We start from the raw sequence: 14,736 nt of genomic DNA, 5'->3' as shown, positions 1-14,736 counted from the left end.
AATAGAAAGAGGAGTGGAAGGCCCCGGTGCACAACTGAGCACAAGTACATTAGTGTCTAGTTTGAGAAACAGACGCCTCCAAAGTCCTCAACTGGCAGCTTTATTAAATAGTACCTGCAGGACACCTGTCTCAACGTCAATATTGAAGAGGCGACTCTGGGATGCTGGCCTTCTAGGCAGAGTTCCTCTGTCCAGTGTCTGCGTTCTTTTGCCCATCTTAATCTTTTATTTTTATTGGCCAGTCTGAAATCTGGCTTTTTCTTTGCAACTCTGCCTAGAATGCCAGCATCCCGGAGTCGCCTCTTCACTGTTGACGTTGAGACTGGTGTTTTGCGGGTACTATTTAATGAAGCTGCCAGTGAGTACAGGAGGGGACTAAGTACACACCCCTGAGGGGCCCCAGTGTTGAGGATCAGCCTGGCAGATGTGTTGTTGCCTACCCTTACCATCTGGGGGCAGCCTGTCAGGAAGTCCAGAATTCAGTTGCAGAGGGAAGTGTTTAATCCCAGGGTCCTTAGCTTAGTGATGAGCTTCGTGGGCAATTTGGTATTGAACAGCATTCTCACATAGGTGTTCCTTTTGTCCAGGTGGCAAAGGGCAGTGTGGAGTGTGATTGAGATTGCGTCATCTGTGGATCTGTTGGGGCAATATGCAAATTTGAGTGGGTCTAGGGTATCCCGGGAGGATGCTGTTGATGTGAGCCATGACCAGCCTTTCAAAGCACTTCATGGCTACCGACGTGAGTACTACGAGGCGGTACTCATTTATGCAGGTTACCTTCGCTGCCTTGGGCACAGGGACTATGGTGGTCTGCTTGAAACATGTAGGTATTACAGGCTCGTTCAGGGAGAGTTTGAAAATATCAGTGAAGACACACACCAGTTGGTCTGCGCATGCTTTGAGTACACGTCCTGGTAATCCGTCTGGCCCCGCGACTTTGTGAATGTTGACCTGTTTTAAAGGTCTTGCTCACATTGGTTACAGAGAGCGTTATCACACAGTCATCTAGAACAGCTAGTGCTCTGGTGCATGCTTCAGTGTTGCTTGCCTTGAAGCGAGCATAAATGGCATTTAGCTCGTCTGGTAGTCTCACGTCAGTTGGCATAGTGCCAACTGTAAAGTTTGGTGGCAGAGGAATAATGGTCTGGGGCTGTTTTTCATGGTTCGGGCTAGGCCCCTTAGTTCCAGCTACAGCATACAATGACATTCTAAAAGATTCTGTGCGTCCAACTTTGTGGCAACAGTTTGGGGAAGGTCCTTTCCTGTTTCAGCATGACAATGTCCCTGTGCACAAAGCAAGTTCCATATTGAAATGGTTTGTTGACTCGAGATTGATGTGGAAGAACTTGGCTGGTCTGCACAGAGCCCTGACCTCAACCACATCGAACACCTTTGGGATGAATTTGAACATCAACTGCGGCCAGGCCTAATCGCCCAACATCATTGCCCGACCTCACTAATGCTTTTGGGCTGAATGGAAACAAGTCCCCGCAGCAATGTTCCAACTTATAGTGGAAATCCTTCCCAGAAGAATGGAGGCTGTTATAGCAGCAAAGGGGGGACCAACTCCATATTAATGCCCATGATTTCGGAACGAGATGTTCGTCAATACTTTTGAGAATGTAAGTGTATCTTCCTCTATCTTTTTTACTACAAAACATAGAAATGCACAATTTTCACATATGTTGATGTTGGGGTGGTGCTGGAGATAATGTATATGAATACATTGTATTACTACAAAACATAGAAATGCACTGCATTTTCTGTTTGACATATTTGTTGATTTATAAATCACGGCTGATTGATTCAATTGGACTAGTTATTTTCAGAGGTGTACAAAAGAGTAAGCAATAAAACAAAATAAGAAACCAAAAACCTTCTAATACAATAACATATTTACTTACTAACTCAGCTATTACACTTACATTTTGCATAAAGTCTGAATTACTTGTCTGATGACTTAATAAAGTCTGGATATCTTGTCTGTTGACTTAATTCTATAATCAATCATCACCCTGAATGTCCCCAGCTAAACCAGCATTGTCTGATAAGTAAACCCATATTTGTGTCGTGTAGACAGATTATTAGACAAGACTAAATCCATTTACCTTATTCTAAACCATGACCTCTTAATTTGAGTACAACCTCTATTTTAAAACATATATGCATACAAAGCCCATAAACTTGGTTTGGTGGTGGTGGATTGGCAAGCATGTGGCACTCTAGACTAGGAATGTACTGGGCAAGGTTGGGGTCAATCCCATTTCAATTCAATCAATTAAGGAGAATTATTGGAATTCCAATTCAAGAATAGCAAGACGTATTTTTAATGTGTATCTTCCTAAACTGATCCCAACCCACCTCCACCAACATATAGGCTAGCTATCATAGTAGTTTGGGGGGATATGTTTTGTCAGATATTTTCTTTTTTATCACCCCTACATCCTGTGGCTATGCTAGCCACCATTGTACACAAACCCATTGACATCACTCCCTAAACAAAACAGTAATAAATTAAACTGCAATGTGCATAAAGACCCAGATCTGTTGAATGAAATAGAAAAGCGATAGGCTATAACCCAATGGGCTAATTGGACATATCAATTCCCCATTGCCTATACACATATCATAGCCTTTCATGTGTGTTTGTTGTACCGCATTCATAGACAGATGCTTATTCTAAACCGGATTTATTGTCCCCTAAACACTGATTAATACTATAAGATCAGAGAGGTATTGAACCCATGGGGCTGGATCATGTAATACCGTGCCCTCGTGTAACTGTCGTGGATCCCCATCATCCTGCCTCGAGAGACTGGTGTTTTTTTCCAATCCTGACCCGGGGACCAACCGGGATGGGGAGATTACGGTATAACAGTGTCCACTTCAATTAACATGCGATTAGTTGTCAGGTGCGTTGAGAGCAATGCAGTCGCCTCGGAAATGTCGACGCGGTAAATGGACGCAGCCTCCACGCATGTGATACAGGTTTACATGCAAGCCTAACGCGCGGTATCTCTGGCGCTCATATCCAATCCTTATTAAATACGGAGGGTATATTATAGCTGTCTGTCGTCTATAGCCCCTACATTTTCTGAGCCAGGGTGCATCCATCCACCAACACTGTAAAAGACAATTATGAGGTCAATTGAAACAATCAACAACAAAAAACAACAACCAACATATAGGCCTACATAATAAAAATGAGATCAGGTCATTTCAATGATTTGTTCATTTAATTTGACCAAAAAATATATATTTTATGAGAACAACCAAAAATATAGAAAAGTATGTGATTTAATTTACTAAATGTTAATACATTTTGTAAATATTAATAATAATAATAATATTTCTCTCAACTTAACAATTTTAAGATATTGCAACAATTTGCCCGTTTTTTGGAGGATTGTGGGTCTAATTGTTTTTTTACACAATGTTGTGTGCATTTTTGAAGAAAGAAAAGTAGGCTATATTTCTATATTCGTATTGAGCAGCTTGTGCTATGTTGGATTATGATGAACGTTCAATGGCGAGACCACCCATTCCCACCATGACCATTTTTAATGACGGGCAAATTCAGCATCATGCAATGCTTGCAGTTCTACCTCCAGGTAGGCTACTGCTGGTGGAATAATAACTTGTTCACATGCTAGTCAAAGCGTTCATCCAGTTAGTAAATCGGAAAAATCTGACTTCCGACTAGCACGTGAACACTCATGTTGGGTTTACTAAATATTGGTGTGACATCAACTCATATTTAATCATATTATCAGTAAATCCGATAGGTAGCCTAGTGGTTAGAGCGTTGGACCAGTAACCGAAAGAAATCCCCGAGTTGACAAGGTAAAAATCTGTCGTTCTGCCCATGAACAAGGCAGTTAACCCAGTAGGGTAGGCTTTCATTATAAATAAGAATGTGTTCTAAACTGACTTGCCTAGTTAAATAATGATTCAATTTTTTAAAATCGAAAACATTTTTATGGCTATTATTAATTCCCTGGACTTACTTTATTTGTGTGAACAATTTATTCAAACAATTGTTACTCAAAAACATCGAAAGTTGCGTCTACTAATAATATTACGTATATTCTTGTTGCCTTAATTTTTTAAAGCAGATTCAAAACTTAATAATAAAACAACATCTGAAAACAACTGCAGCATAAATTCCGTTTGGTTTAGGCCTATCTAAAAGAAAAGAGAAACCCGCACACTGCTCTTGCAAGTATCACTGTTAGGTATGTCTGAAATATGCACAATTTACCAAAGACCTAAAATAGTCAGTCGCCAAACTTTCTGTAGGGTGAATTTGGAATAAGTGGGACACGTTTGGCATTTCTGTCTTCTGTAAACTCTTTCATCATCTATCCAACATATTAGCCCAACACCTGATACATTTCTGACATTTTTCCTAATCACACACACACACACACACACACACACACACACACACACACACACACACACACAAAAAAAAAATGTTCACAGGAGGCATGACACACCAGTTTGTGCACTCTGAGCCAAAATCATATGGTAGACTGGGACAGCAGATTGGATAAACTAGGACACCCTTATTATAATGGTACCCCAATGACAATTCGATTTTTTTGTGATAAGGAAGCATCTGAGGATTTAATGCGTATATGACATTCTGGTTAAATATGTTGGATAGATGTCTGAAGAGGTTACAGAAGATGGACATCTTTCTGAATTCACTCAAATAACAGTCTAATAACAGAAAGACAAAACGAACAGGATATAGCACAACAACACAAATGTCTGAATTACACAATTGAAATGATGTTAGCAACTTTTTTTAAATATATTTTGATGCACCAGTTCATAGTATGCACATTTGACATAACAATTTTGCACAGGGAATTATTTATTACAGTTTTATAACCTTAACATCAAAATAAAACGTGTAAAAAAAAAAGTGTACTGTGTCCTTCACGGAGTGAGCTTCCTATTTAACGCGTGCTCTGTCCATCTATGATGTCACACCAATGATGTGATTTGATTTTGATCATGTGTGTTCTCTGCAAGGGTTAGTAAGAATAGTTTTTATTTTCTCTTGTCAGACCAAGAATTAAACGCGTCAGGATTAAGCTGTCCCAGTTGACATGACGTCCCACTCTTTCTGAATTCACCCAACACTTAAACTATACATTCGTCCTAACCTGATTTTTTCAAACGATTTTAAGCACAAAAGTTATGACACATTTACTATTCCAATATAAAGTATGCTATTGGTCACAGAAATGTTATTGATTATTCATCACTTCATTATATTTGGGTGATTAAATTCTTTCCAGTGGGTGATTAAACCCGGTCTAATGGGTAAATCTTGTTTACCCACATTTTCCTGCTCTCTTCTCTTCCCCTCTTCCTCCCTCCCTGTCCCCTGGCCTGAAATGGATTTCGCCCGGCCTGCAGGTTATGCAGATCAGACCAATTAAATATCCTTGTTGTTAGCTTACCAATCAGCCTGACAGTCAGTGTATCCCTCGACTAAGCCAAACAATCTGATCAAGCTGCCCCCCCCCCCCACACACACACACACACCACCCCCCTAAGTGGCTAATGACCTCCGAGGCGCATAATCCGTCTCAAAACAACTACAACGATGCTAATTGCATCTAGCTATAAATACCGGTTGACTCTTGGCGTTCATTCTTTAGCCTACTAGAACGGCCTGAACTCCTGGAAGCGCATGACCCCGCCACGAATCTTCTCACATATAGCATAGCTCGCCAATACCGGGAAAAGAGGAGACACAACTTATATAAGCAACTCGCTACCAATCAGATTTAGTTTGGTGTCTTTTTCCACTGCTAAACTAGGCCTATATTTGACTCAACTGAACTTTCACATCACTCTGTAGGCGCACGGTGACCGTGGTGTGTAAAAGGACACTTCCAGCGCGTTTTGCTTCATCGCGGGCTACGGTCTCTTTATTTGAACACGCACCAGGCAGCTGGAATGATATGACCATTGGCCATGTCCATTTAGCAAATTTAGACTATTTTGTTTGTTGACAAAGTCTGAGAACAACGAAATATGTTTCCTCTGCCTATGTTCACCCCGGAGCAAGTGGCTCGGGTGTGCGAGAACCTCGAGGAGACCGGCGACATCGAGCGCCTTGGGCGGTTCTTATGGTCCCTGCCTGCCGCTGTCCCTGGCTCCGCGGGGGAGGCTCTCAACCGCCACGAGTCAGTGATGCGCGCCAGGGCGCTGGTTGCCTTCCACGGAGGAAACTTCGAGGCGCTTTACCAGATCCTCCAGAGCCACCGCTTTACGCGAGAGTCTCACGCCAAGCTCCAAGATCTGTGGCTGGATGCGCACTACCGCGAGGCGGAGCGGCTCCGAGGCCGTGCCCTGGGACCCGTGGAGAAGTACCGCATCCGCAAGAAGTTCCCCCTGCCTCGCACCATTTGGGACGGCGAGCAGAAGACGCACTGCTTTAAGGTGAGACACCAAGCTGTAAGTAATATTCTTTCGCACCAATAGTAGTTAGGCACTTTACCTTCCATAACTATAGTGACGCACCTTTCCGTGATCCATTTTACGCACCACCTGGCTATATATTAGAGAATAATATATATATATGTAGCTACTTATATTGAACTCATATCTGTAACCATGCATTTCAATACTTGGGTATACTGGGCTGACTCACTGAATGCTAATTTGTAAAACTTTTTTTTTTACATTCTTACAATGAACCATTTGAAATGAATTCAGAAGGTCCCATTATGGCACGTTGGCATATTAAGTCTAAATGACATGGACCAGGGTTATCTATTATTTTTCTCCAGCCCTGATCGCTCTTAACGCAAACTATAGGGTCAATGCCACCCTGCAAGGTTAGAAATAGTAAATCACTTAATCTCGGTTAACCCAGAACTAAAATGGGGCGTAATTTGGTCAGCTGTTATCTTTAGGTAGTCTGTTCACGAAAGATTATACATCACGTAGGCTATTTATAAATATAAACGAATTTGTTTTATTATGTTTTACGTCTTTACTTAAAATAACAACGGTGTAGTTGATATTTGCATAAAAAACACTTCATTTATCTGTGTTGTGCTGATATAGAATTATTTTGTTTTTGGAAGTTATGAATACTCAATAGTGAACATGGCTCTGTTATTACAGGATTGTGGGTAATTCAAATATTGTGGACTTTTACACAATGTTTTATGCATGTTTAAAGAAAAAAAGTAGATTTCTTTCTAAAATAGTATGAAGCAGTTTGTTGTTCTGAGGTGCAATTGATCATGATGAACGGATATCAAAACAGTCAGACAAATTTACGTTCAATAATGACAGATGCCATTCCCACCATCAACAAGTTAATGTGCACCACTCTTAATGACAGAGGCTAATGCAGCATCTTGTCACGCTTACAGCTCTTCCCGTTTACTGCTAGAGGAATGAGCACTGTGATCGACAATGCCTGCTAAGGCAGGTTAAAATGACAAGTCATCAAATACATGAAACAATATTAAACATTAAGACACAACCACTGGAAATTACTAATCAGAACTACTTACCAATTACGCTTGAAAACAATTTGTAAGGAAGGTTAATCATTTAAGTAGAAGGGATCCCACATTTTTATGTTCAGTACAACAAATATTCCATTCAAGTAACTACAATCGTTATAGTTCAGAATATATAATGCAATTTAGTGTCAAAAAGTTAATAAAACAAAAGTATTTACAACTTTAAAAAATAACCATATGGGTGGTGATGTCACTTTATTAATTATGTTTTGAACACTGCAATACTTTGAGTTGGGTTACTTCAATGGTTCTAGGCAACGGGTTTCCACACAAAAATGGAGTTATCAGAAGTAATGACTTTTTACAGTGCAGGGAAGCAATAGATGACTATACAATCTCATTGCTCAACCACCTCTGGCTTTGCCACAGATCAATATGCATCAGTATCTATGTGTGGAATCACAAAACGAATGTGATGAAAGTGAACCTGAATAGGCTACACAAAGAATATATATTTAATTTAAAAGTATTCTCAAACTTTATTTTGATCTAAATCTCAACATGTAAAGGACATGGGCGGGAAGTCATGCCTGCTTTTCAACCTCAGCCTGGGTACCAGTCTGTTTGTGCTAACAATCCACTCCTCATATGACACAGAGTAAAAGGAGTGGAATTTTAGCACAAAACAGGTCTGGATGTCAGGCTACTTCAACCTGCAGGTAGTAATCCAGGGGTTAAAGAGCACCAGGCAAGCCTGTTAAACAGGGACTGTGCTGCCGTATGCTAGGGCTGTAGTTCATGGCCTGTGTCTCAAATGGCACCATATTCCCTATAGAGTGCACTGCTTCTTACCCAAACTCTATGGACCCTGGTCAACAGGATTCCATTTGGGACACAGCCATTGAGAGAGTCAGTCTGCTTAAGCCGTGTGTGTCAGAGACCACCTGCGGCACTATTTTACTCTGGGATTTCCATCCCTCACAGCAGTGAGCAATCACCTAGGCTGTGTTCCAAAATGGCACCCATTTCCTTCTATAGTGCACTACTTTTGGCCAGCGGCAATAGGGAACATCCCTGCTAATGATAGGGGAGCAGACAGCACTTCAACCAACTAAAACCAATGAAATGCATATGAAAGCACTTGCTTCAGGGCAGGGAATAGGCATTTCAGAACATACAGCGTAAAGTTCCATCACTGACTGATTAGCCCGAGACTTAACCCTGGACAGACACTTTGAGCAGGTCACATTTCCACAGACGGTCCATGGACGTTAAACAATAGTCAGTCTCTGGCCCAGGTTGTTGTCTACAAGATTGAAGGGATAAAGTCTGTGCCTGAGCATTAGGTGAAAGGGCAGAGGCTGAGCGCTCACTGTTGCTATAGACAGTATATAGGTCAGGGGGGCTTAGGGGATATCCCCACTCCCCAGGTTACATCAGTACTAAGCTTTTCATCCTGAGCCAATATACAGTGCAACATATTCATGTTGATAATGTGGATTATAATTATTATCCCTTAAATCCAATTATTTCATCCAATTATACGATTATTTGGTTGTAATGTCTTAGGACTAGGAGATCTTCTCTAACTGATATCAATGGAGTAGCCTAGTAAAGACACTACACCAACATACTGTATACACTACCGGTCAAAAGTTTTACAACACCTACTCTTTCAAGGATTTTTCTTTATTTGTACTATTTTCTACATTGTAGAATAATAGTGAAGACATCAAAACTATGTAGTAATACATATGGAATCATGTAGTAACCATAAAAGTGTTAAACAAATCAAAATACATATTATATTTGAGATTCTTCAGATAGTGATCCTTTTCCTTGATGACAGCTTTACACACTCTTGGCATTCTCTCAACCAGCTTCACCTGGAATGCTTTTCCAACAGTCTTGAAGGAGTTCCCACATAACCACCTCAATTTGGTTGAGGTCGGGGGATTGTGGAGGCCAGGTCAACTGATGCAGCACTCCATCACTCTCCTACTTGGTAAAATAGCCCTTATATAGCCTGGAGGTGTGTTGGGTCATTGTCCTGTTGAAAAACAAATGATAGTCCCACTAAGCCCAAACCAGATGGGGTGCCACATTACTGCAGAATGCTGTGGTAGCCATGCTGGTTAAGTGTGCCTTGAATTCTAAATAAATCACAGACAGTGTCACCAGCAGACAGTGTTCCTTGCAGCAATTCGACCATGAAGGCCTGATTCTCCTCTGAACAGTTGATGTTGAGATGTGTCCTTTACTTGAACTCTGTGAAGCATTTATTTGGGTTGCAATTTCTTAGGCTGGTAACTCTAATGAACTTATCCTCTGCAGCGGAGGTAACTCTGGGTCTTCCATTCCTGTGGAGGTCCTTGATGGTTTTTACGACTGCTCTTGAAGAAACTTCCAAAGTTCTTGAAATTTTCCGTATTGATTGACCTTCATGTCTTAAAGTAATGATGGACTGTAATTTTTCTTTGCTTATTTGAGCTGTTCATGTCATAATATGGACTTGGTGTTTTACCAAATAGGGCTATCTTCCTTATACCCCCACCCCCCCCCCCACACACACACAACTGATTGGCTCAAACGCATTAAGGAAAGAGATTCCACAAATTCACTTTTAAGAACGTGACTACCTCATGAAGCTGGTTGAGAAAATGCCAAGAGTGTGCAAAGCTGTCATCAAGGCAAAGGGTGGCTGCTTTGAAGAATCTCAAATATAAAACACTTTTTGGTTACTACATGATTCCATATGTGTTATTTCATAGGTTTGATGTCTTCACTATTATTCTACAATGTAGAAAATAGTGAAAATAAAGAAAAACCGTTGAATGAGTTGGTGTTGTAAAACTTTTGGACTGGTAGTGTATCTCATTGTGATAGATATAGTTATTAGGAACACTGTTGGTTACATGAAGCAGGGAACTGACCATTATTGTGTCCTTTATGTATCACAGGAGAGAACTCGCAGCCTGCTCAGAGAGTGGTACCTCCAGGACCCGTACCCAAACCCGTCCAGGAAACGGCACCTGGCCCAGGCCACGGGACTCACGCCCACACAGGTCGGCAACTGGTTCAAGAACCGACGCCAGAGAGACAGGGCTGCATCGGCAAAGAACATGTACGTTAAGACAGACAGGAACTCTACTCAGCCGAAACCTTTTAACTTCTTGTGTCTTGTTGAACATTTTAGAAATTAAATTAAATGAAGAAAAAAATATATATATATAAGTCATTTAAAAATAATAATATAGGACTGTGGACATCTTAATTTTTGTTTTACATCAAATACATAACCAATGCTGCACCCTGGACTCGGGGGTACACGTAGCATAGTAAACAGATATCCAGGACACTCCAATTAGTATCATACCTTATGTTTCGTATGCTATGTATTCATTTGTGGATGTCTATCATACATTTTGTATGATATGTTACGAATTACAATTCTTAGGATACGTTATGAATTTGCCAAACGTGATATGTTACAAATTCCAATTTGTTGTGGCTACTGTTAACCAGGTGGTTAAGGGTTAGGAGTTAGGGTAAAGGGTTAAGGTTAGGGTTAGGGGAAGGGTTAGTTACATGGCGAGTAGCTAAAAAGTAGTCGCTAAAAAGTAGTAAGTAGTTGAATAGTTGCTAATTAGCTAAAATGCTAAAGTTATCCGTCATGATATTCAATCACGCAGGTTTTGGGTTGCTAGACGTTTGCGTTATACGCCCGACCAACCACCATACTTTTTTTGTTGCCTTAAATAGCCTTCTATCTTATGTAACCATACCAAATGTAACATAACATGTTAATTTTAGTGTCCCGGATTTACAATTACTATGTTACGTCTAGCCTATGAGACCAGGCTGAATGCTCTCGTTGAGAGAGAGAGTACCAGTTAGGTACCACTTAAACCAACCATGTATCTCAAAAAACTAAAATATACTCCTCTCTCTTTCTTCTCTCTTCTCTCAGACTGCAGCAGGACCCCACCCACCTGCCTTCCGGAAGCTCCCCTGAGGGTTCTGCCCAGGAGCATCACGCCCACCACCCCCGCCTGCTGGCCACCTCTCCGCGTCACCCGGGCAGCCCAGAGGCCAGCGACTGCAGCACGAGCACCGACCCCCGGGGCACTGGCACCTCCACCCCAGACCACTCCGTTAGCAGCGACAGCGAGTTCGAATCCTGAGGGTCGGGTCACTGACCACAGCAGGAGAGAGGCTCTCATTGGTTAATTAAATCCTGAAGAGAGAGACTGTCATCAGTTCTCAGCCAGGAAGGACCGACCCCACAGATATATAGAGACAATAGACACTGTAGAACTACTATGTCTGTAGCTTGAGATTGGACACTTGGACAGGAAGTTCTCTATGAGAGACTTGATATGGACACTTGATGTGGTTGCTAGTGGACGAATGGGGAGGGGTGGGGGATTGGGGATTAGACCATCTACAAACACATGCACTTAAAATGCACCATCGCACATGACTGTAAGGTAAACTGTTACTAAGTACCATATGACTGTGCTACTGACTGCTATAAAAACCCACTAGAATTCTCTGCTCTGTAGATTTGGACTACAATATGGGTAGAAAGAAGTCAGTCAGTCAGCAGCGATAACATATTCTAGGACTGCAATTCTCAGGCACGTTATTTATAGAAAGAATATAAACATACAAAGTCGTAGGGTAATTACTGAGCTTGAATTATAATATTATATGTTTTGATACTTAATGGTTTCAACTCATCGGGGGTCTATTTTTGAGTAGTCGATCATTGAGCGCTAGCTTTAATCCCATTTCTTAATTAGTCCCTTACAATGACCACTGCCTTCTGTAGGCTGTTGGTTTCCTACATGATCAGTCGTTGGTGGACACAAAACTGCTTGATTGGATTGGACAGGTCTGCATTTCTCTTCATACACATCACTGCCTTAAGAAGGAAGTATATTGGCATCACAGCCCCAATCTTCTAGTTTGGCTAACATTAGGCACCATTGCAGACCATAACTGTCCCTAAAGCTAACACAGCCTAAAAAAATGGTCTCTAGACAATCTTGTAATGCATGGATAAAGACATTAGACATCACTATACATGGTGGTTTAAATGTTTTCCTGTATTATGATCATGTGACTACTGTATAACAATGTTGATGTGTATCCAAAACATCCTCATTCTAACATTATCCAGTTCAAACCTGTTATATCCTTTTAGACTGTGGTTGGAGGCATCTTTCAGTGTGGAATCCTCTGTGCAGATTTCACTAGAGATGTCCTTGCAGGAATTGCCTGTCAGAGCAAAACAAAATAAGTGGGATAAAAATGAAATGAAAGCAAGATTGATAAATGAAGCACAACTTGGTCTTAACTCATTGATGTGCCTATAAACGTTTGAGGACTGAATGACCTGTTTAACATGACCGTTTCATCTTTATATATTTTTAATTTAACCAGGAAAATCAGCTAAGAACAAATTCTTATTTACAATGATGGCCTACCGGGGAACAGTAGGTTAACTGCCTTGTTCAGGGACAGAACAACAGATTTTTACCTTGTCAGCTCGGGGATTCGATCCTGCAACCACTCGGTTACTAGTCCAACGCTCTAACCCAGGAGTGGGAAATTCTAGTCCCCGAGGACTTGATTGGTGTCACAGTTTTGCACCAGCCCCAGCTAACACACCTAACTCCAATAATCACTTAATCATGATCTTCAGTTTAGAACGCAATTTGATTCATCAGCTGTGTTTACTAGGGATGGAGAAAAAGTGTGACACAAATCAAGCCCTCGAGGACTGGGGTTGCCCACCCCTGGTCTAACCACTAGGCTACCTGCCACCCCATATAGGCCTACCCATATAAATATCACCATACAATACATCATCATGGGATTCATTCATAGAAAAATAAGTATTTTGTAAAAATGTGTCTGATGTATGCATTTGGAATAAATGAAAGTATTTTTATCTAAACCTGCTGAAGTCTGTGAACAACGAGTCCACAAGCGTTTCCAGGATGGAACCATATTGTTTGTTTGTTTGGGAGGGGGGCTCATATGCATTGTGTTTTCTGACAAATAATTTGCTGAACTCTAAACCTTATCTAAATCTTAGAATGAATAATGTGGCAAATGAGACGAAACTGCTTGGTGTAACCCTAGATTGTAGACTGACATGGTGAAAACATATTGATGCAACGGTTGCCAAGATGGGGAGAGGTCTGTCCCTGACCAAGCACAACTCTGCTTTCTTGACATCACAATCAACCAATCAAGTCCTAGTTTTATCACACCTGGACTACAGCCCAGTTATTTGATCAAGTACTGCAAAGAAGGACATAGAGAAATTATAGTTGGCCCAGAACAGAGCAGCCCAGCTGGCCCTTCAATGTACACAGAGGGCTAATATCAACAACATGCATGTCAATCTCTCCTGACTCAAAGTACTGTAGAGGAGAGGTTGACTGCATCACTACATGTCTTTGTGAGAGGTATTGATGTGTTGTCAGCACTGAGCTGTCTGTCCAAACGACTAGCACACAGCTCATACCCCACAAGACTTCTTCACAGCCCCCAAGTCCAGAACACAGGCTAGGAGACGCACAGTACTATATAGAGCCATGACTACATGGAACTCTCTTCCACATCAAGTAACTCAAGCGACCAGTAAAATGTTACTTAAAAACAGATCTAAAAAAAAATACACCTCATGGAACAGCATGGACTGTGAAGACACACACACACACACACACACACACACACACACACACACACACACACACACACACACACACACACACACACACACACACACACACACACACACACACACACACACACACACACACAGACAGATATACTCTACAATCAGACACACATTGTGATATTGTACATTTTAAATTGTAAATGTGTAATATTGGAGCAATATACATTTGTATAAAGCACAGTGTCTTGTATGATGCATTGTTTTATTATGTTGTATTGTTATAACTCTGGTTGGACTCCAGGAAGTGTAGCTGCTGCTGCTAATTGGGATCCTAATAAAATACTAAATACTAAAAATGTGCTGGTTTCTAAAGGATTACGACAAACTACATAATTCTCAGACATTTTTTTATTGAAGAAAGAAAGTGAAGTGTGAATCAGACAGTGTATAATTGAACTAATAAGAGTTATTTTGACAACACTAGCCTTCCTGTACGCAAGGTCGGCGTCGCCCCCCTCTCCCTGTTATTTTGAC

General features: G+C 41.1%; 1 protein-coding gene across 2 annotated transcripts; it reads left to right on the top strand.

The window, feature by feature from the left end:
* The first annotated feature begins 5,621 nt into the window (after positions 1-5,621).
* six7 (SIX homeobox 7) lies at positions 5,622-11,915 on the top strand. 2 transcript variants are annotated; one of them, XM_024436389.2, is made up of 3 exons: positions 5,622-6,480; positions 10,466-10,629; positions 11,476-11,915. In XM_024436389.2, the coding sequence occupies exons 1-3, from the start codon at positions 6,058-6,060 to the stop codon at positions 11,687-11,689; spliced, it is 801 nt and encodes a 266-aa protein (XP_024292157.1). In that variant the 5' UTR covers positions 5,622-6,057; the 3' UTR covers positions 11,690-11,915. The 2 variants fall into 2 exon arrangements, with proteins under 2 accessions (XP_024292157.1, XP_024292158.1); XM_024436390.2 differs by having other exon boundaries at positions 5,623-6,465.
* The last annotated feature ends 2,821 nt before the right edge of the window (positions 11,916-14,736 follow it).

The sequence above is a fragment of the Oncorhynchus tshawytscha genome, linkage group LG10 (genome assembly GCF_018296145.1).
Source record: "Oncorhynchus tshawytscha isolate Ot180627B linkage group LG10, Otsh_v2.0, whole genome shotgun sequence".
Taxonomy (NCBI): Eukaryota; Metazoa; Chordata; class Actinopteri; order Salmoniformes; family Salmonidae; genus Oncorhynchus; species Oncorhynchus tshawytscha.
The sequence above is the reverse complement of the archived record's forward strand: the minus strand, read 5'-3'. Positions and strand labels throughout refer to the sequence as shown.

Coding starts and splice junctions, on each gene's coding strand:
- six7 (XM_024436389.2), top strand. CDS start 6,058: ATGTTTCCTCTGCCTATGTTCACCCCGGAGCAAGTGGCTCGGGTGTGC. Junction 6,481..10,465: donor TTAAGGTGAGACACCAAGCT/GTAAGTAATATT, acceptor TATGTATCACAG/GAGAGAACTCGCAGCCTGCT. Junction 10,630..11,475: donor GCTGCATCGGCAAAGAACAT/GTACGTTAAGAC, acceptor CTCTTCTCTCAG/ACTGCAGCAGGACCCCACCC.